General features: G+C 41.2%; 1 protein-coding gene across 3 annotated transcripts in view; it reads right to left on the reverse strand.

The window, feature by feature from the left end:
* Positions 1-21,972, reverse strand: part of PACRG (parkin coregulated) — a 1,556,366-nt gene that overhangs the window by 1,164,965 nt on the left and 369,429 nt on the right. For all 3 annotated transcript variants that reach the window (XM_029594132.1, XM_029594133.1, XM_029594131.1), the window contains one exon: positions 17,837-17,971. In XM_029594132.1, the coding sequence (XP_029449992.1) occupies positions 17,837-17,971 (135 nt within the window). The remainder of the gene's footprint in view (positions 1-17,836; positions 17,972-21,972) is intronic.

The following is a 21,972-nucleotide window of genomic DNA, read 5'->3' on the forward strand; positions in this document are numbered from 1 at the left end:
TCCTCAGGTCCGAATCCTTCCCACGCTAGGAGGTATTCCCAGGTAGAACTCCGTCTCCGGACATCCAGAACTTCATGTACTTCATATATGGTTTCATCCACTGCTGTATGTTGCACCATTTCGGGAGGTTTCCGGGTAGGCCAAGTGAGGACCAATGGCTTCAGAAGGGACACATGGAAGGAGTTGTGGATTCTCAATGTGGCAGGCAATCGAAGTTGGTAAGTCACAGGACCTAATTGTCGCAGCACCGGGAAAGGTCCAATGTAGCGAGGGGCCAATCTAATGGAAGGGACTCTCAAACGAATGTGCCAGGTGCTGAGCCACACCTTTTCCCCTGGACGGAACTGGGGAGCCCGTCGGCGATGTTGGTAGGCAAATCTCTTTGCGGAGTGAGCTGCCTTACATAACATCTGTTAAGTATGGACCCAAAGCTGTTTCAGCTGTGCGGCCGTTAAGTGAGCCGCAGGCGAAGGAACCGGCAGCGGCACAGGCAAAGGTGGCCTGGGCTGACGACCAAAGACAATCTGAAAAGGAGATGCCCCCGTCGAGGTGCCAGCATGCGAATTGTGTGAGAATTCAGCCCAGGAAAGGAGTGAAGCCCAATCATCCTGTCGAGAGTTGACAAAGTCGTAGAAACTGTTTCCATGTATGATTTGTACGTTCTGCCTGACCATTAGCCTGAGGATGGAACGCTGTGGTAAAGTCCAAAGAAATATGAAATTTTTTGCAGAGGTTAAGCCAGTATCGAGCCGTGAACTGAGGGCCATGGTCGGAGGTGATGTGCTGAGGCAGTCCGTGAAGACGGAAAATGTGAAGCATGAATAATTGAGCCAGTCATGGAGCAGACGGGAGGGAGGGCAGTGGGATGAAGTGGGCCATTTTGGAAAAATGATCTACCACTACCCATATTACAGTGTTGCCTTCAGATGGTGGAAGTTCCACAATGAAGTCTGTGGAGATATGTGTCCAAGGTTTTGTGGGAACTGGCAATGGTAGTAAAAGACCCCAAGTTTTTCCTGTGGGAATTTTATGTTGAGCGCAAGTCAGGCATGAGTCTACATAAGCACGTATATCCTTACGCATCTCAGGCCACCAGTAGTATTTTGGAGGAGAGTTTGAGTTCGAACTCGTCCGGGATGTCCGGCTAACTGGGAATCGTGACCCCAAGCCAATACTTTATTACAGAGTCTTTTAAGCACCACTGTTTTACCTGGTGGAACCGTGAATGTAGCAGAGAGGATAATGCAGGCCGGGTCAATGATATGTTGTACAGGCTCTTCAGTATCGTCGGTGGAGAAGGATCGGGATAAGGCGTCAGCCTTAATGTTCTTATTGGCTGGTCGGTAGCGTAATTCAAAATTAAAACGTGTGAAAAAGAGGGCCCAGCGAGCCTGATGGGGGTTCAGACATTGTGCTTGCTGAAGATATGTCAAGTTTTTATGGTCCGTGAAGACTGTTATGCAGTATTGTGCTCCCTCCAACCACTGCCGCCACTCCTCAAATGCCAGCTTAATGGCGAGAAGCTCCTTATCCCCGATGGAGTAATTGCATTCTGCCGGAGAAAATATCTTGGAGAAGTACGAGCAAGGATGAGATGTTCCTGATGTGTGGGTCTGATTTAAGATGGCTCCAACTCCCTCTGCTGATGCATCCACTTCTACAATAAATGGAAGTCTGGGATCGGAATGTCGGAGACACGGTTGTTGCAGGAAGGAGTTCTTGAGCGCCTGGAACGCTTCTTCAGCCTCTATGGGCCAAGCCTTGATTTTGCCCCCTTACGAGTCAGCGCAGTGAGAGGTGCAGCTAGTTTAGAAACGTTCTGAATAAAACTATGAAAGAAAGAAGAAACCGAAGAGGGCATAGGGTAGGATTAAATGGTCAGTTTTCTGAATGGAGAAAGGTCATTAGAGGAGTGCTCATAGGTCTGTCTTGGGATCTGTACTATTTAGCATATTCATTAATGATCAGAAGAAAGGAACAAGAGAAGTGACCAAGTTTGCAGATGACACAAAATTGTTTTGAGTTGTTAAAATGGCAATGGATTGTGAAGAATTGCAGAAGGATATTGAGAGACCAGGAGACCGAGCTTCTAAATGGCAGATGCAATTTAATGTAGACAAGTACAAAGTAATGCACATAGGGAAAAATACATAGGAAAAAAATATTCCCAACTGCAAGTATACAACACTGTATTAGGAGTCACAATCCAAAAAAAAGACCTCGGGAGTCCTTGTGGACAGTACCTTGAAATCTTTGTATTAGTGTACAGCGGCAGACAAAAAGGGAAATATAATGTTAGGAATTATTTGGAAAGGAGTAGAGAATAAAACTGAGAATAGCATAATGACTTTGGATAAATCCATGGTGCAATCAAACCTTGAGTAGTGTATGCAGTTCTGTTCGCCCCAACTCAAGAAAGACATAGCAGACAGAAAAGGTACAGAGAAGGGTAAAAAAAAATGAAAAAGGGCACGGAAATGCTCCCTTATAGAGAAAGGCTATAGAGCAAAGAGCTTCAACCAGCATGGTCTGAATTATCAAAAATGTTCCTCACTCAGTAAAAATGTTGCTAGAAATAATTTATGGGTTTGATAGTTGTCTGCTTTGATTGATTGTAAATATTACTACCCTTATCATAGAGCTTGGGGGTATCTGCACAGAGCAGCAGTTCTACACTTGAGAGAAACATTGGGGTGTTTTGTACGAAGCAGCAGATACTACCATAAGCTTCCTGAGTAGACTGGATGGGCCATCTGCTCTTTTTCTGCCATCATTTCTATGTTACTATGTATGTTATGTTTTAGCTGGGAAAAGACACAACTGAGAGTGGATATGATTGAAATTTATAAAATCATGGGTGGGTTGGAAGAGGTAAATAGGGAACAGTTAATTACCCTTTCAAACACTAGGACTAGGGAACACTCAATAAAACTAGTAATCAGAAGATTTACAACAAACCATAGGAAGTATTTTTTCATTCAGTGCACACTGAAGCTATGGAATCTGTTGTTAGAAGATGGGTCAAGATAACTAATATAGGGCCTCATTTACCAATATCACATTGGTAACGCATTAAGGGGCGTTTCCCATGCAAATGAGGCTTTTTTCGTGCAGCGGGAAAACTTCACGTGCCGTGATGTTTTCCCGGTGCGCGATAGAACACCCAAAGAATCATCACAGTGCACGATATTTCCAGACAGCCTGTGTTGGGGGGGGGGGGGGGGGGGGAGAGAGAGAGAGAGAGAGAGAGAGAGAGAGAGAGAGAGAGAGAGAGAGAGAGAGAGAGAGAGAGAGAGACTTGCTATAGTGTCTCTTCCCTAGACAGGTATTTGTATCCCTATGAGAGACCCACCTAGTAACTCGAAGTGGGGATTAGGTATTAGTGTAGGGGGTTGGGGGCCACTTTCACATTCAACGTGAGATGTACGAACAGAACAGTGGACTCTTGTGAAGATTTGATGGCCTTCGGAGTGGGGAAACTCACTCCAAGATGAGATTTGGACAATGTTCTCTCCACCTAGCTTGTTGTTGCCCAGGTAGAGTGTCCATCAAGCTAGGTGGAGAGAACATTGCCCAAATCTCATTCTACAATTTTCAGGGTGCAATGGTACTTGATGATCTTCTTCCATTCTGAAAGAAAGGACAGAATCCTTCCCCTCATCAGAAGTAGCAGAGAGTTAGGTTTTAGGCTCATAAAAACTAGGCCCAGGTTTCATCCATGACTTTTGGGAGGCCTTAGGTTGACATCTTTCTCTTTCATGCCCCTGGCAAGAAACTGTTGCTGTCATAATATAGGGCAGTCCAATGATGTTGGAGGAAGCAGAAGGGACAACTCTGAAAGAGCACTCATTTAAAGGCTGGTTACCCTCTCCAGACAATAAAAATTGAACAGTAGCCTGATGCTTTGCAATCTGAGATAAACTCTCCTTGACCTTGTCTTCAAACAAGTTGTCTTTGAAATAAGAGACATCTGCAAGACAATCATGCACAACTTCCTGCAGTCCATTGCCTTGTAACTAAGTCAACCTGTGCATACCACTGGCTGCTGCTGAAGTTATAGCCACAGTGTCAAACTTTTCATGGACTATACGAATTTGATGTTTCTCACACTCCTATGCATCCTTCACTGCATTACAGACCACAGCTTGTTCTGGGTCTAGCAACTGCATTAAGGACATTAGCTTCTTCACACACTCATGGAGAAATTGTACCATGTATAAATAACATGCATCTACTTGAGTGCCTAGTATTGAACTCTGGAAAGCTTTCTTCCCAAAGGTGTCTAGAAACTTTGGGTCTTTTCCTGAAGGACTGTTAGAGATCTCTCAAGTTTTCTTGGCCCATTTGAGACTCCACCATGAGCGTGTTGAAGAAGTTGGACCATTCAAAGCCCAAGGCTGGTTGCACTCTGTCCTTTAAGTCAAGCTTTCTGGCCTCTGGCAGACAAGTAGTGGTATTCTGCCACATCCTGGACTGGAGATCCTGGAGCAACTTGTGCAGAGGAATCACCACCGAGTCTGCTGGAGGCTTTAGGAGCTATAGAAGGCCAAATGCCTCCATCCTCAGATATGCCCTTTCCTAATGTTAATGACCAGCACACATACCATCTTCTCAGGAACCTGAAATAGCAATGGTTTTCTGGAGGGAGGAGTGTTATGGTAATTCAGCAAGGGGTCTGCAAGAGGAAAACCAGTGATCCTAAATAAGAATGTGCATCATTGAACTTGAGGCCTGCTGCTATGCACACAGACTGAACCAAAAAGTGCAGACCTAAGCAACACAAACATGGAGTCTGCAGTCACTTGATGATTTTTACAACTTTATATGAGACTGTGATTCATATAGATGAGAAGAGATTGTGAATGTTCTCCCATATCAGATGCTTGCTTCACCTCCCAAATGAGGAGAAACTTTGGATACAAGAACTGTGAAAAATTGTCCTTGGTTAAAACTTTAAATCCAGCTATGAAATGGGTATTGTTCTACCACCTGTTTTACTAACTGACTCTCTGAACTTCATTAATACAAAGGAATATTCCAGTGAATTAGGAATCAGATGACATCATTTGTATCCCACCAATCCTGTGTCTATAGAAGTTGGTAACATCTAATCCAGATCAATGCTGGAGCTTATGGAACTGAATATTCAATGAGGTTTGACTCAGAGAAAAATGACTGAGTTATCCAGACAGTGGACATTATTAGAAAAAGTCTTTCATAAGGTTTTTTTCCCCAAGGCTTTTCCCCATGGATTCACCAAAGCTCTGCCAATAAATCTTTGCTAACAGATCTTTGGCCAAAGTAAGCCTATAAACTGAGTTTTACTCAGTTCAGTCTGCTCCATAACATGGAAGCAACTGTTGTGCTAACTATCCCTTGAAATAACTTCTTTACCCTATTTTGCCATCTTATATCTCACAGAGACATCTGTGAGCACTTTGGGTTTTACCTATCATCCACCAAAAGGGGTGTGGTATTCAGACAATTTCCTGACTTCTGCAGGGTGTGCCCTGAGCTGGCACTAGAATACTAGGTTAATTACTTTTCAGCTGGTTATTTAGAATGGCATTGCATAGATACTAAGTGCAAAGTTGAACTTAGAGATAATGCTTAAAAGTTCTGATTATCTTTATCTGCACAGCCTTGCGCTGTGAAACTGTAACAACAAAACCAAAAACAACAAAGCAAAGAAATAATTGTACTGCATTAAATCTTGTTTACCTTATGCTGCTAAATAAACTAATTGACTACTTCATATGTTAGGAACGCCGGTCGCGGTGCCCCGCGGACAGGTATCATGACCGCCGGCCGCAGCGGGCCGTGACCAGGGTCTGGTCGGCAGCCACAGCGTTAATATCTCACCAGGAGCTTCAGAGGCTCCAGTGGCGACAGGCAGCTCCCTGTTTCGGCATCTTCGAGGCCGCTGCCGCAGCCTCACTTGGCTGCATGATCTCGGCGGTCTGGCTTCTCCCCCTCAGCCTCCTAGGAGCCACGCGAGCGACTACAGAAGATATTTAAAGGAGCCATGAGCGGATATAGTCATGGCTCCTCCTGGGACTCCACCTCCTGGTTCCTGTACTTAAGGCAAGGTCTGACACCCAGACCTTGCCTTGGTATTGAGGCTCCATGCTCTGTTCCTGTGTTTGGTGTTCCTGGATCCGCTCTTCATCCCGCTTCTGCTTCTTCCTGTTGGTTTGACTCTTGGGCTCCTGACCTTCGAACCGGTGGTGATGATTCTCTGGCATTTGACCTAGACTGGCTTTGGACCCTTCTTTGTCGTTTCTCCTGGACTGGCTTCGGACCATTCTCCCATCTGCTCCTGAACCAGCTCTCGACCTCTCTTTGGACTATGACCTCTGGACCGCCTCTGGGCTATTCTCCAATGTTTATTCCCTGACTCCGCATGACCAGCTGGAGGCGCCAGCTGTCTGGAACCAACAACCTGTAGGAGGCGCCTGAATCCAGACTATCTTCCCTCTTCAGGGAGTCTCCTAAGTCCCAGCGGCTGTGTCCCTACGGGCTCCTCCTGGGGGGGATCACATGCATCCAGGGTGAAGGCTTCGTCTAGAACATCTTCAACGGCAGGTCTTGCCATTTGACGGTAGAGACCGAAGAAGGTATCCTCCTCTTTGGTAGCGCTGACTCTACCTCGGAACAGGAGTCCACATTCTATTCATAACATCATAAAAGTGTCTGTAACTGTTACCTAATGCTAATGAATTTGTACTTTTCAATATATTTATAAATGATCTGGAAAGAAATATGACGAGTGAGGCAATCAAATTTGCAGATGATACAAAATTGTTCAGAGTAGTTAAATCACAAGCAAATTGTGATAAATTGCAGGAAGACCTTGTGAGGCTGGAAAATTGGACATCTAAATGGCAGATGAAATTTAATGTGGACAAGTGCAAGGTGATGCGTATAGGGAAAAATAACCCATGCTATAGTTACACAATGTTAGGTTCCATATTAGGTGCTACTACCCAAGAAAGAGATCTAGGCATCATAGAGGACAACACATTGAAATCATCGGTTCAGTGTTCTGCGGCAGTCAAAAAAGCAAACAGAATGTTCGGAATTATTAGAAAGGGAATGGTGAATAAAACGGAAAATGTCATAATGCCTCTGTATCGCTCCATGGTGTGACCGCACCTTGAATATTGTGTACAATTCTGGTCGCCGCATCTCAAAAAAGATATAATTGCGATGGAGAAGGTACAGAGAAGGGCTACCAAAATGATAAAGGGAATGGAACAGCTCCCCTATGAGGAAAGACTAAAGAGGTTAGGACTTTTCAGCTTGGAGAAGAGACGGCTGAGGGGGGATATGATAGAGGTGTTTAAAATCATGAGAGGTCTAGAACGGGTAGATGTGAATCATTTTTTTACTCTTTCGGATAATAGAAAGACTAGGGGGCACTCCATGAAGTTACCATGTGGCATATTTAAAACTAATCGCAGAAAGTTCTTTTTCACTCAACGCACAATTAAACTCTGGAATTTGTTGCCAGAGGATGTGGTTAGTGCAGTTAGTATAGCTGTGTTTAAAAAAGGATTGGATAAGTTCTTGGAGGAGAAGTCCATTACCTGCTATTAATTAAGTTGACTTAGAAAATAGCCACTGCTATTACTAGCAACCGTAACATGGAATAGACTTAGTTTTTGGGTACTTGCCAGGTTCTTATGGCCTGGATTGGCCACTGTTGGAAACAGGATGCTGGGCTTGATGGACCCTTGGTCTGACCCAGTATGGCATGTTCTTATGTTCTTATGTTCTTATCATAAGGATATTGATTAAATGTAGTAATCTACTGTATGGTATCCACACCCATATACTCCTACAGGTCTGATAAAATCCCTGTTGAACCTTCTGACCCTGACAAAAGAAGAGAATGCTGATCCATGACCCTGATGATGAAAAAAAGCAACCAAGGTAAAAACCTCTGTTGCCCCAGAGGGGACATGGCCAGAATGGAAGCTCATCTATTTGAAGCTCCTTCCTCATCCTCCAACTCAGGATGGGACTCCCCAAACACAGGAGATGGCCAGCCAGCAACTCTTGCAAGGGGTTATATATAGGTATGGACCTAGGCAACACCTTTCCCATTTTAGACAGGAGAAACTCCAAAGTTCTTCTCGTATCTTCTGGAAAGGAAGCAAAGACATTCTTAATAAGATCAGTGAGCTGGTCCACTAGCTGCTGTGCCCTAGGGCCAGATTTGGAGAAAGGACATTCTCTTAAGAAACTCAGATAGTTTACTTTTAACCTTGGTGGAATAAAGCTGATGTACTTTATTCCACCAAGGTGCAGTGCCAACTGAACCGGGCACCGCACTGAGACCTCCATTGCATTCTTCTGCACCAAAGTGCTATAGTCTAGACATCTTTCTCATCAGTGCCACATTTTCCATAGATTAATATGGAATCAGCAGCATCATATCAAGTTTCTGCACCAAAGCAACTTAGAATGGATGTTCTGTGCCAAAGTCACCCTAGAGAAGCTGGGATCTGGGTTGAACAGATATATTGGAGCTATGGGTCTTTCTGCATCAAGAAGGATAATGTTACCTCTGTCAACTTGACCTTAGTCATCCTGGGTGTAGATGATGGCCCCATATCTGAGGGGCAGTGCGGCTTTGTCTTTTTCAGCTCTGATGGTCTCCACCTCAGAGAGGTACCACTTAGACACTTTCTTCTGTCTTTCTTTCAATGCCAAGTGCTTCTACACATTGCATGACCCACATCTGAGGTATATCCAAGAACAGGTGCTACAGGGTAAAGTCTTGGCCATGGAGCAGGGATGGTGAGAACTCTGACTCAACTTGGCATGGTAAAAACCCAAGGATATCACACTCTGAAAAGAAAATGGCTCCAAAAGCAGAGCTCATACTGGTGCTTACTCTTAAGAATTCTCTGGAGTTCTCATATCTTCCAGGCACGAGATTGCTGTGCCTTGAGGGATATACATATTTGCAAAAATTAGTCATATCATGGATGGGGCCTAAACTTCATTGGAATCCATGATAGACATCTGGTGCTCATAGAAGCAGGAAACAAAGACATTGATAGCAGCATTTGTATAAATGTATTTTATTTTTTAAAAAAATGTATATTCTGTGCGTATCCTACGCTCACCGTGGATAACATCATACATATAAAAGTTATGACATAAAATATAAATCATAAAACATACATAAGTTCAGACATAGCATATAAATTAATTCTCTCAGAGAGTAATATTTGCAGCATTATATGTTGTATCTGGTTGACAACATAGAGTCCTGCAGACAAGCATACTGTTCACAAGTTTTTAAAAGCTTGAGCAAATAAATAAGCTTTTAACTTTGAAAACTTAATTATATATACTGACACAGCAACATACTCCCTTAGTAATTACATTTTTTACTATAGCCTTTCCTGGATATCATCCAACTTCAGAAACTCTTTTTGTTGTTGTTGTAATAGTAGCACCTAAAAGTGCTGCTGATCTTCTGCCAAAGCAGCATGGAAAAAATTGTTAGAGCTGAAAAAAGGCAGATGGAAAAATAAGCAAAAATGTAGAACGAGAGGATCACATGTCCATTTGAAAGTTCAGACAAAATCAGAATTAGGGGGCCATGAAGAAATGTGTACTTGGAAACCACTGTGCATTCACAGTAAGATTTTTTACTGAACTTTGATAGATGGATCCATTCAGTGCTGTTAGATGATGTCACCCACTTGTATTGGTTAACTCAATCTTGCTTGTCAACAGAGAAAGGTCCATTCAAAACTGCTACCTCACCAGTCCAGGGAAAAGTATATGCGTTATCCACAATGTGCATATATTTCCTGGCAGGAAAAAGAAGCAACAATTGCAGTAGTACTAGGGGGACACAGTGGCCCTCCTAGCAGAAAATTAAACACTTGGAGACTAATATTCAATAGGCCATTTAGTTGAGAAATTATACTGTTAAAGATAGTTGGATAACTTGTTTCATATATTCAGCAGGATAAATGTCAGGTTGAATATACCTGCTTAAATTTATCTGACTACATATAACCAGATAACTTAAAGACCTAAAGGGCTAAATTTAAAGGCCCTGCATGCAGGAAATACAGGAAATACGGGTGTAGCTGGGCTATGTACAAACTGTGCGGATCTTCATAGGCCTGCAGCCACCTGCGTATCTCCCGGTACATGCAGAAGAACGGGTTTGGGGAAAAAGGGGCGAGCCGGAGGCAGGGTCTGGGTGGGCCGGGACAGTGCCATTAGGCACTATCCCGCTGAATTGCATGCCGGGAGCTAATCGGCCCACGCATCCTGCTGCTGCTCTGCTCTACAGGTAAGTAGAAAAAGAAAAAAAGCTAGGGTAGCTAGTGGGGTTTTAGGGGTCAGGGTTAGTAGGGGAAAAGGGAGACAGGTTAGGTAGGAGGTTTAGGAAGTTCCCTTCCAGTCTGTTCCTTTACTGGGGCAGACTGGGAGGGACTTGGGAATAGGGCCGACTGCATCACCATGTGCAGGTTGTAAAATCCCCCCCACTTATGCATGCGCCGATATAAAATCGTGCGTGCATAAGTGTGCAGGTAACATATGTTATAACATGCGAGCTTTAACGCACACATTTGATAAAATCGCCGTGTCTATGTGCACGCTAGCAGCTGCGAGTACATGGACGCCCATGCATGGGTTTGAAACTTACCATCTAAATAGCAATGTTTAAATAAAGCCAGTAAGATTTCTAAATTATCTGCATTATATGGCTGGATAACTTGCTACTTATCCCAGATATCTTTAAAAGATATCTGGGTAAGTAGTGCCAGGAAAGTTAAAAAACAAAAAAGGACAGAGCTCTGTGGCCCGATTTCCTCCCACACCCCATCATCAAATAGCAAAGAAGCCATAGTGGCCTTGCAATCCCCAACTCATATCATCTCCTATATTTATTCAATTAACCTTCCCCCTCTCTCGAATTTGTAAGGATTCCACCAGGTCATCCCAACATCACCCTCATACCATCTTGACAAACTTAACACCGCATCCCCATGCCTCCCGGACCTTTCCCTCATCACCCCATAAAAGCCCTATCAGGAGCAGAGTCTGAACTTACCCGCTCCCGGCAACGTCCAGCTTAGCCTCAGTCAAAGCTGCACTGGAAGCATAACCTACACTCAGTTTACACTTCCAGTACTAGAAATGCTTGAAAGGGTCCTGAAAATGAAACTGCAGGCCCATGGGACCAAAGTTTCCAGAGACCTGCAAGCTACAAAGAAGGACTGAAAATATCCCACGTCAACATATTTGTTGACAAAAAGAACTATTTAAAGCAGCAATTCAAGCTATACTTCTCAAACTATCAGCCTATCTGATACATGTACAAATCTCCTCTTGTGGGGAGAGCAATTTTCAAAGTGATTTCCATAGGTAAAAAGTGTTTTACCCATCCAAATCAGCTGTCGGAATATTTCCGATCCACAATGAGCATACTTTTAGCTGCACTGAGAGGAGGAAAATCCTAGGGTATGTGTTAGGTCCAGGGAGGAAAAGTATACATATACATTGAATTTTCAAATCTCTGAAGTACTTGTCTTGCAAACTTCGATCTGCACAAAAGCAGGAGCCTACTTTGTGACTGTGGCAATTTTCAAGTTGAAAATTTGACTTATGCCAGTGAGGACATTTTGAATATTGCTCCCTTTATTTCTTATGTTACTATATTTTTTCCCACTGGAAAAAGCTATACTGGTTTTACTAGAATCACACTCCCTGTTTTCAAACCTTTTCACCCCTTAGTTTGCTTTTCATATGCTATGGCTATATTAATTTTTACATGCATCAATACGTTACTTGAGTGGGATTCTAGTAAGGGACAGTGCAGAAATTATCTGATTTTTAGATTCATAATGATTCGTTTAGCTACACATGGATGAAGTTTGGAAAACTCTGAACATGAATGTATACACAATAATGAAAAAATAAGTCAGAATGATTTTGTTTCTTATAACTAACCTCCAAAAATGTTCTGGTACAAATATTTTCAAACTTTGGAAGTCATGGAAACTCTGAAAGTCCTGTTTTAATATGAGTTCAAGGATAATGAAAAAAAAATCATACAAATACAACTGCATAAAATGCCACAAACAGCAATAATACCACAACTCCAAAACTAGAGCAAATATATATATATTACGCATGGTACATACAAAATAATGTTTTAGAATGATTTAAGGTATAATTAATTTGGGGTCAGTATTCAAAAGATGCTTAAATTGCCCCCCGTTGAAAACTGGGCTGAGTACTAATATTTAATAGTGCTTCAGCAAAGCACCAGTGGGAGGCACCAATTAGCTGTGAATCAAGTGCCAGCAGGAGGACTGTTGCACCACTTCTATTGATGAAAAGGGGACACTCTGGACTCACAAATGCTAATTCCAGAGGGGAGCTCCAAGGGGTCATTGGAGAACATGTTGGTGAATCAGGAGAGAGGATCAGAGCTTTGGCGAGATTTTAGATTCATTGAGTACCAGGAAAGAGTAAAGGGGATCAGGGTTCAGGGAAGGTCAACTTATTTGTATGCATGGGATGCTGAGAGAGGAGGCAGAGGGAAGCCACTTCTTTTGTTTGACTGTGTGCTGAGAGTAAGGGAGGGAGATTGGGCAGACTGTTTTTTTTAATCAACAGGATGGAGGGCTTATCATCAGCTAGAGGAGAGGGGATATTTTAACATAGAGGACTTAACCAGCTCAGTAGTTCTGATTTTCAGAACTAGCCAACACAGATAGGCTCGGCGCGCGCAGGGGGAGGCAGGGGTAGGTTTTCCGGGGTGTGCGCGTATCTTACGCGCGCAGCCCTTTGAAAATCTACCCCAATATGTTTTTCAGAAGAAGCAACACAACAGATATAAACATATTTGTTTGGTAGTATAATAGATATAAAGATATTTGTAAATTTTATTGTACATAGCAAAATGGAAGTTTGAATTTTAAGGAATTTATGAAACACAACAGTGCCTAGTCACATAGAACATGTCTTTAAAAATGTATCTGCAGGAGATTAAAATCAGTTACACTGACATCTCTAATTATCATCAGAAGCCTGTGTTATAAGCACCCTAACATAGCTAAAGTACAACTACAGAATAAACAGAGAGCGGATTTTAAAACCAGGGTCATGATCAGGACAGAAGGCATATATGTTTTTCTAAAAATATACACTGTTATACAGTAATAATTTGTGGTCACATCTGCTTAATGCACCTAAGACAAAAATGTAACATAAATGTCCTTTTCTCCCTGTTTAATGTATATTTTCAAATTCCTATACTTTATTCTTAAACAGTGACAAGTCATTAATTTCTATGTATGTTCTTCTATAGCAATTTCTAGGAAATATTAAAGCATTGTGATTAATGAGAACATCTGGTATTTTATATAGACAAGCAAGTTGAGGGGACCAGAAGAAAACATGAAGATTACCAAAAGAAAATATCTGTTCATTAAATCTATGCCACTAAACAAAATTATAAATAATATAGAGGAAAAGAACTATTGCCTACTTTTTCTTCACGTACTGCACTACAAAAATGTACTGTAGTCTTAAAGGAAAAGGAGAAATATAATCACACTTTTGATTCAACCGTCTAAAAACCTCATTTGCCCTACCAAAATGTATATTCATCCTAAATATTAAAAAAGATTCTCCAGTTTTCCTTTAAAACTATACCTGAAACATAAAAATCATATTCTAAAAACTGAATATAGTGCCACTTTTGCAAGCAGATTTTCAAACAGCCAGGTGCGTAAATAACGTAGGTTACGTATGTGACCTCGCCTTGTGTGCACCGTGCATATTTTTTGGAAGAGCCCGGCCACACACATAACCCTGTTATGTGCAGGAGTGGCGGGCCCTGAAAAAGAGGTGGGCTGGGGGGGGGAAAGGTCTTGGCAGGGTGAGACGGAGGCTGGCAGGGACAGTGGCCATTAGCCACTGTTCCAGGAAAGCATGCACCGGCAGTCGGCTGGCGCGCGGAAACTACTTGTGCCAGGAGGAGCAGTAAGTAGTAAAATAAAAAATATTGGCGATAGTTAGCTTAGGTTTAGGGGTCGGGGAGGAGAGCGGAAGAGGGAGGAAGGTTAGGTAGGGGAGTAGGGAAGTTCCCTTCCAGTCCGCTCCTTAATTGAGGGAGGCCTGACTGCGTCGCCACGCATATTTAACGAAAATTCCCCCATCCCGCTCGCTGCATGTACATGTGCATGCAGATTTTAAAATCCAACGCGCATGTGTGCTCGCATGTTATGAAATCAGCGTGTCCATGTGCACGCGCCGGGAACAGGGTGGCCACACTGCTTTTAAAACGACCCCTTATTGAATTGATAAATAAATATAGGGCAAAACAATGTAAAAAAACTTAAATTGGATGACTTGCACAATTTTCTTTTTCAAATCTGTCCATTTCCTATAATTTCTAAACGGGAAAAACATTGTAAAAAAAATAATTTGTGGAATCAAAAAAATTAAAAAAATAATACTGTAGGTCTTTAGGGGTAATTTTACAACTGGCGATAAAAATGCAAAGTCTGTGTGCAGTTTTTACCTACAGACTTTGCAATAATTTTTAAAGTGAAAGTATGTGAATACTTTCATTTTGAAAATTCTCCCAGGAAAATGACCTGCACATTTTTTCTGTTTATCTGTGAAACTGTGCAGGTAGTTTCCCCTAGAAGACTTATACACATAACTGCAAACTCTTCCGCAGCCCCGCTCCCAGGAAGGCCTCTTAATACTGCAGGTAAATAAATGTGTTCAACGCACGACGGGCATAAATTTACCCACACACAGGGAGGGCTAGTTTCTGAAAGCCCTTTTCATGGGTAAAGCATTGCTTTACTCATCAAAAATAGCTTTGAAAATTACCCTGTAAGGTGATAAATTTGTAACACCACACATAAAAATGTCAGCAAAGATGTGCCTAAGTTCTAGCAATTTTCAAAGTGGACTTACACGCATGAGTCCCTTTTGAAACATAGCCAACCAAATCTACCCACACGGATTACACCTGATTTAATGTCAGCACAAATTTTTCATGAACATTTGCAGGGCTTATATTTTAAAATCTTAAAGAATATGCATAATTCCAAACTGCTCCCCATTCTATCCCCAGAAATGCCTCCACTCAGGCCAAGGGAATCTTACCCAAGAACATGACATGCCTGCATTAGTTTACCAATGTGGAAAATGCTGAATATATTATTTTATATATAAGTTTTTTTATGTGGAAACCTCATATATTTCACTAGGGCTATGTTCAAAATGCCTCAAGTGTGGGGTATGCAGTGTATTAATATACTGCTTTGCATGTCACCCTTTAAAAGATAAGTCTAACAGAATGTTTGTTTATATTTTAGACACCGTATTGCCTTCCCACCCCTGAAGAAGTCAACAAAACACGTAGCGTGTCGGGTCGGGCTGGTGTTCTTACAAACTGTCAAGATAAGTTCAGACTAATATTCTGCTTTTTCTGCATAACAATGATTGTTTAAAATAATACGTGGTTACCAATGATTATAATAATAGGGGGAGCATAGTCCCAAAATGTTATGAGTGACATGCAAAGCAGTATATTAATACACGCATACCCCACACTTGAGGCGTTTTGAACATAGCCCTAGTGAAATATATGAGGTTTCCACATAAAAAAACTTATATATAAAATAATATATTCAGCATTTTCCACATTGGTGTTTCTGTATCACAAGAATTTGAGTATACACCAGTGTAACACAGTTTTTTTTTTTGTTGGTTTTTTTTTGTGCATTAGTTTACCTGCATAGCCAGTGGGCAATTCTGTAAAAGGCCATTTCTGCAAAGTAAAACATACCCGCAGAAGTCCCTTTTAAAATTACCCTCCCTATATATTCTTTTTGGACAAAATGTCCCATAGTATTTTAAGCATAAGTTCTTTGTTGGCATAATGTTTGTAAGGGTTATTTCCTATCTAGAAATTACAAGAAACTAAAGTTTTCAAAAAAGATGCATTATTTCAAAACTGAATACAGAAACTGACTTCCAAGTTTTTTTACGCCTACTTTTGCATGGCCCTTAAAAAAATCTCATTCTAAAAGGTTGATTCATTACAGCACAGTAACCCACGTTAACGTGGGTAACACAAATATTATTTTGTAAATTGGTTCCCTTGGAAATAATGGGGTTCATGGCAATAACGTGCAGGTTAACTCTCATTAATGTTAGTGTGGGTTACTGCTCATTACTTAATTGCCCTATACAGTAAGTGATGTTAACTGATTCATACAGCTGTCATAGTTCAGTTCTTATAATGAGGTCTATATGCTATTTATATGAGCCTATTCTACAATATGTATCTTTTATATGCGTTTTCTGATAATTAGTCACTATTCCAACATTGTGTTAACAAACAGAAAAATACATCAGAATTAAGAATGATTTCTGCAGGAACTGATATCATTAGACAGCTCTGCCATATTACCTGTTGTGTTAGCTCTTAAAAGAACCATTTTGAACTTTACATTCTAACAGAAGTAAACTGCTGGTTATAGTTTGGACAATTTTTATATTACAAGGAAGGCTTGCTATTCAAAGAGGTGAGAAAAGATCACAGTATTTTAAAGAACATTCTGCATTTTAGATTATGATCCCCCAATCTCTTAAAAAGCTCAATCAGTAAGAAAATATGAGAAAGCCATTGCTCATTTTGAGGACATAAATGAATTTTAAAACTATTTTTAAATAAAGCAATGAATGGTCAATTGATGGCCATTTCACATCCCACTCCTTTGCATCAGGAACCTGGAGTTCCAAAAAAGAGTCCACTTCTAGTGCAGCTAGCACTTTCAAAGGCCTGTGTTGTATTTTTCACCAGCTGGTTATTTTAAGAATGCCGTTTGCATTTAATAGCTCCCATTATTCAACAAAGATGTGTTTGTCTTCTCTGTGCCTTTACCTGTATCCTTGTTATTCAGTTTCCAGACAACTGTTTGTGACAGACAATATAAACAACTACAATTAAGCAATTCTCTTATAAACAAAAAAATAATTAAATGGTAGGAGCAAGTTGAAAGATCAGCTTTTAGTTTTTCAAAATAAAATTTAAAAGTCTGATATACTTAGTTAACTGATTGGCAGGTTTTTATACATACCACCACTACACCTTTTAGAGGGTAACTAACACAGCCATATTAGAATGGAGTCATTAGGCAATACATTTATTTTGAAGCCAATTAACCTTTTGTCAGAGAAATGTCGGCGCTGTAATGATTTCAGCAGTGGAGGTCAATGTCTAACAGAGGCACGTATGACAGCGATTACGCTGGCTGACATATGCTGCAGACTAAAAGCACAGCCACAGAATGAGAATCTGCCTTCGTTTGTATTCTGCTCTGCATTTCCAGGGAGCAAGCAATCTTGACCTATCCATTTAGGTAATTAAAGCTTCCATTTGGAAGTGTCCTGCAGGAAGGTGAAATTTGGGGGAGATAAATGGCTTCTGCTCACTGTATCCAGTCACTTCTTTCACTTGATGGACTGCCTGAAAGAGGCAGGGTTGCCAGGTCCTCATAAAAATAGAGATGAATTGGGCTGTAGACAATTCTCTAAGGCAAAGTGGCTCTGTCATCTTCTTATTTGCAGGATATAATTTAATTGCTAGTCAAGGTGTTTGGTTGACTCAGGGGGCTTGTCTCTTAAGAACTCCCCTACTACCTTCCATTTACTGAGAAATTACTCTAGTTTATATTTACTTAAAAGCTAACTTTGTTTGGCAATAGGAGATGTCACTTCAATAACAGCAGCTGGCTGTCACAGCTGTGCATTAACTTACCTTCCAGGCTATTTTGTTTCCTCTCGAATCATGCTCAAGGGCAATTGGGAAATCTCCTCGCTCATAAAACTTACGAAATGCTGTGGGCTTTGTGGGTCTTTCTTTAAATGCTCCTGCAGCTGGAGGACCTCTTACCTATGAAGCATAATGAAATATATATTATTTAAAAATATATGATTGAATTTTGAAAAGTAGGTTCAGTGTAAGAATATTATTGTTTATTCTACATAGCTGCTGCTACAATTGAAATGCTGGGCTATGTTTAATTTAAAAGAACAGTTAAACAACATTCTAGGCTCACAGGATTAATTATTAAATCAGCAGAGGATCATCAGATTAATCATCCAAGGATTAGTTATGAATTCTGAATGCTGAATAATAAATGTTCATGAAAATCTCTAAATGTTACAGGAGTTAAGGTAAAAGCCTTGATAGTGAGCACATACTAAGCCAGCATTACAGAGATCAGCCCATACAAAAAAAAAAGGTTATTTGCATGTTTCAGCATTAATCAATAAGGGATGAATTTTCAAAGACTCACATGGGTTTTGCACGCATAAAGGTGAATTTTCAAAAGTTGTATGCGTAAAAAATAGCATTTGAGGGTATAAAATAGTATATATATGAGTATATGCAATTTTAAAAACCACAACATACATGTGTAAATCATAGTCCACGAGTAAATTTATATGTATATAAAAGGGGCAGGCTACAGGCATTCCAGGAAGAGGCCAATATTTACGCGAGTAAGTTGCTATTTTACAACCTGCCAAAGTGACACGTGCAAGTCTTTTACTTGTATAAATTTACACCTAATGATTATCTGGCATAAGTAACTGGAAATATCTTAAAGTGATAAAATGACTAGGTAGGGGGTCTGGGTGAAATGGGGCGACTTCAGGCTGAAAAGCCAGGAGGGTTTTCACGAGCTCCAGAAGGACTGGGAAACTGGTAGACTAGTTCATTGTTGCATACATGTTAGAAAATCCCCTGACTTATGCATATAAAAGCTGGCTTATGGGGGGGGGGGGGGGGGGGACTGGCAGTAAATGCATCTAAATAAGGTAAGTAAAATCTATTTGCATATCCCTTTAAAATTAGAAATACAAATACATGGTTATATCATTTGCACACATTTATCTGACTAAATTCTGACTTATCTGTAGTGTCCTTTTCAGTTTAAACTGATTTTCACCCATAAATTTGCAGATTTTTTGAAAAGTGACAATTACCGTATTTTACGGTGTATAAATTGCATTTTTTTTTCAGTGATTTCAGTGACTGTAATTATATACCGGTGTGACTTATATACTGTCACAATCTCTCTCTCTCTCTCCCAGCCTGTGTTGTTAACCTTGCTGTACAAACAGGTGCATCTTATCAAAAGGTGAGACTTATATAAAGATGTGACTTATACAAAGGTGCGACATATCTACCGACTTTTTGTCAAAATGGCAATTTATAGGGGGGGTGCGACTTATACACTGGCGTGACTTATACATCAGAAAATATGGTACTTTAAACCAATGTTCACCCAAATTTTAGAATGATTAAAGAGCAGCTCCAGAGCTTAAGATGCAATGTCTCAAGGTCTCCAGCCACTGCTGGAGACCTTGAGATAAAACACCTGCAGCATTTCAAGTTCCGCACCCTCCATCAGCAAAAGCGTTTCCGCTCTAGTACCGTGATGTGCCTCCCCCTCCCACCAAGCAGCCAAAGTGTCTACTACTTGCTATTTCCAATGCAGCATTTGATGTGGGTCATGACCACCAGAAGCACTTCCAGGCAGGCTCCTTGGCCCCATAAAAAAGAAATGCAGTGCAGCAGAGCAGCAAGCTGCTGCCGAAAGAGCGAGGAGATTTCTAGAGCCAACACTAGGAAGGAAGAATGTTGATCCACTGGGGAGAAGAGGGACATTCTTGTTGGAGATGTGGGGAAAGAAAGGGACATGCTAGGCAGGAGAAGAGGGTAGAGATGGGGATGCTGCTGAGTGGGTACGTGGGAGAATCTGCTTAACATTCTTTTATTGTCCTGGCTTCTGCCACCAATATAAACTCCGATATTTGTCCAGAAAAATGAGTCACATTTTTCCACTGATTTTCCCCTGTTTCGGTTCTTATCAAAATAAACCCTGATAAATTCCCTGAAAATGAAGGTTCCTCTTTATCTGGCTATATAGCACCTTTGCTCATACTTAGACTTATTTTAACTTGTCTGGTTAAGTAGAGCTTTTTTTAGACTTATCCGGCTATCATAAATACACAGATATGTCCAAAAATTGCTCCTTAGATGGACAAGTAGCACTTTTCAGTTTTATCTGGATAAGGTCTGCTGCTTTTCTGGATAAGTCCAAACATGAATAGTTCATGTTTTTTACATATGCAAGCATTTGTTCTCGTATTTTATAACCTGTGCATATTGAATCCACAGAGGTTATAAAATACAGTAGCAATTTTGCATGAGCTCATATACATGCATAAATGGGAGCACCCAAGCAGTTTTGGAAGTTATCCTTATAAAATAGGCATACACACATGTAAGTAGCCCTTGCGCAGGCCAAGCATATTTTCAAAAGCCTGCCAATACGAATGTACTTCCACTGCCGCACAGCAAATTTTGTGTGGAGAAGGGCATTTTGAGTGTGTAGCAAGAGTCTTCCAGAGCAGGGTTGAAAAGTATGCATATATAAGCAGGTTAATTTTAAAAGCCTGGTACGTGCAAATACCCTGAGATATGCACATAGCCAGGCCATGCACATGCCGAGCGCATTTTTGAAAACGGCCCAGCCAAACATGTATCTCCCAGTATACGCGGAAGTGCCAGGCTCTATGAAAGGGCAGGCCTGGGGCGGAGTCTGGGAGGGGCAGGGGCAGGGGCGGGGTGAGGCTGGGGCCAGCCAGGACAGCGGCCACTAGGCCCTGTCCTGGGGAAGCACACTGGCAGCCAGCTGGCGCATGGAACTTACTACTGCTCAAAGGAGCAGATAATTTCAAAAATAAAAAAAAGAGAATAGATAGGATAGGGTTAGGAGTTGGGGTCGGGGAGGAAAGGGGAAAAGGGAAGTAGGGGGATAGGGAACTGGGAATGGGCCAATCACGATGCTGCGTGTTTTTATTTTTTTAAATCACCTCTCTTGCGTGCGCGAGTCGTGACCCGCCCGCACATGCATGCGCTGCTATAAAATCGGGCGTGCATGAACACATGGGTATCGTAACCATGCGAATGTTATAAAATTGTTGCGTCTTTAAAATCTACCCCAAACTGTATAAGTATGTGCATATGTTATCAATCATGTGCACATGCTTTTACACCTGCTAATCAAATACCAGAAATTAACTCAGACATCTTTTTTTGTCTGACATCTTTGGGTGGTAGGGCAAGCGGTAGAGAGGGTGGGTGAACTCGTGGAGGCTAGGATAAAGTAATGAAGGTCTAGGTCCACTGGTGAAGGTCTTCGTGAACTGGTGCTTTTGTATGGGAGTTATGTATTTATTTTAGATTTTAGTTTTATTTTATGTTGATTTCATTTTATATTATTTTCATTTTTATGAATTTGTATTTTAATCTGCATGTTTTTTGTAGTTATTCTAAATCATGAATATGTTGTATAAATTTATTAAATAAATGAGTAAGCAAGATATGCATATACATCAGACACCTTCATAAAATATTTGCCTCCATGTATAAACTGAGGTTACTGCACACACATTGGGGTAGATTTTAAAAGCTGTGTGAGTGCATCCATGTGGGAGCATTACCCGGCGTGCACACATGGGCACGTGATTTTATAACATGCGTGCTCAGGCTGAATGCCTGAAAGTTCTCACATAACATTGTAATTCGTATGCCACACAGCCAGGCTCAGCACAAACACAGCATGTGCATTGCATACTTCTTCACTCCACTCACCAGGGACACATGGTGAGTGCCAATAACATCCCTGATGTTATTGGCAAGACGGGATAAGCCTGGGAAGTGGGAAGAGGTTGCAAGTTGATGACGCGAGTGACATTTAAAAATTTAGCGCTCAATGGGCCCACCATATTCACCTTGCTCATAGCATTGCTGGTGGCGTTTGGAAACATTTTCTCTCCATTGTGAAGGAAATGATGGCCTACTCGGGAAGCGGAGGACAA

The sequence above is a fragment of the Rhinatrema bivittatum genome, chromosome 3 (genome assembly GCF_901001135.1).
Source record: "Rhinatrema bivittatum chromosome 3, aRhiBiv1.1, whole genome shotgun sequence".
NCBI lineage: Eukaryota > Metazoa > Chordata > Amphibia > Gymnophiona > Rhinatrematidae > Rhinatrema > Rhinatrema bivittatum.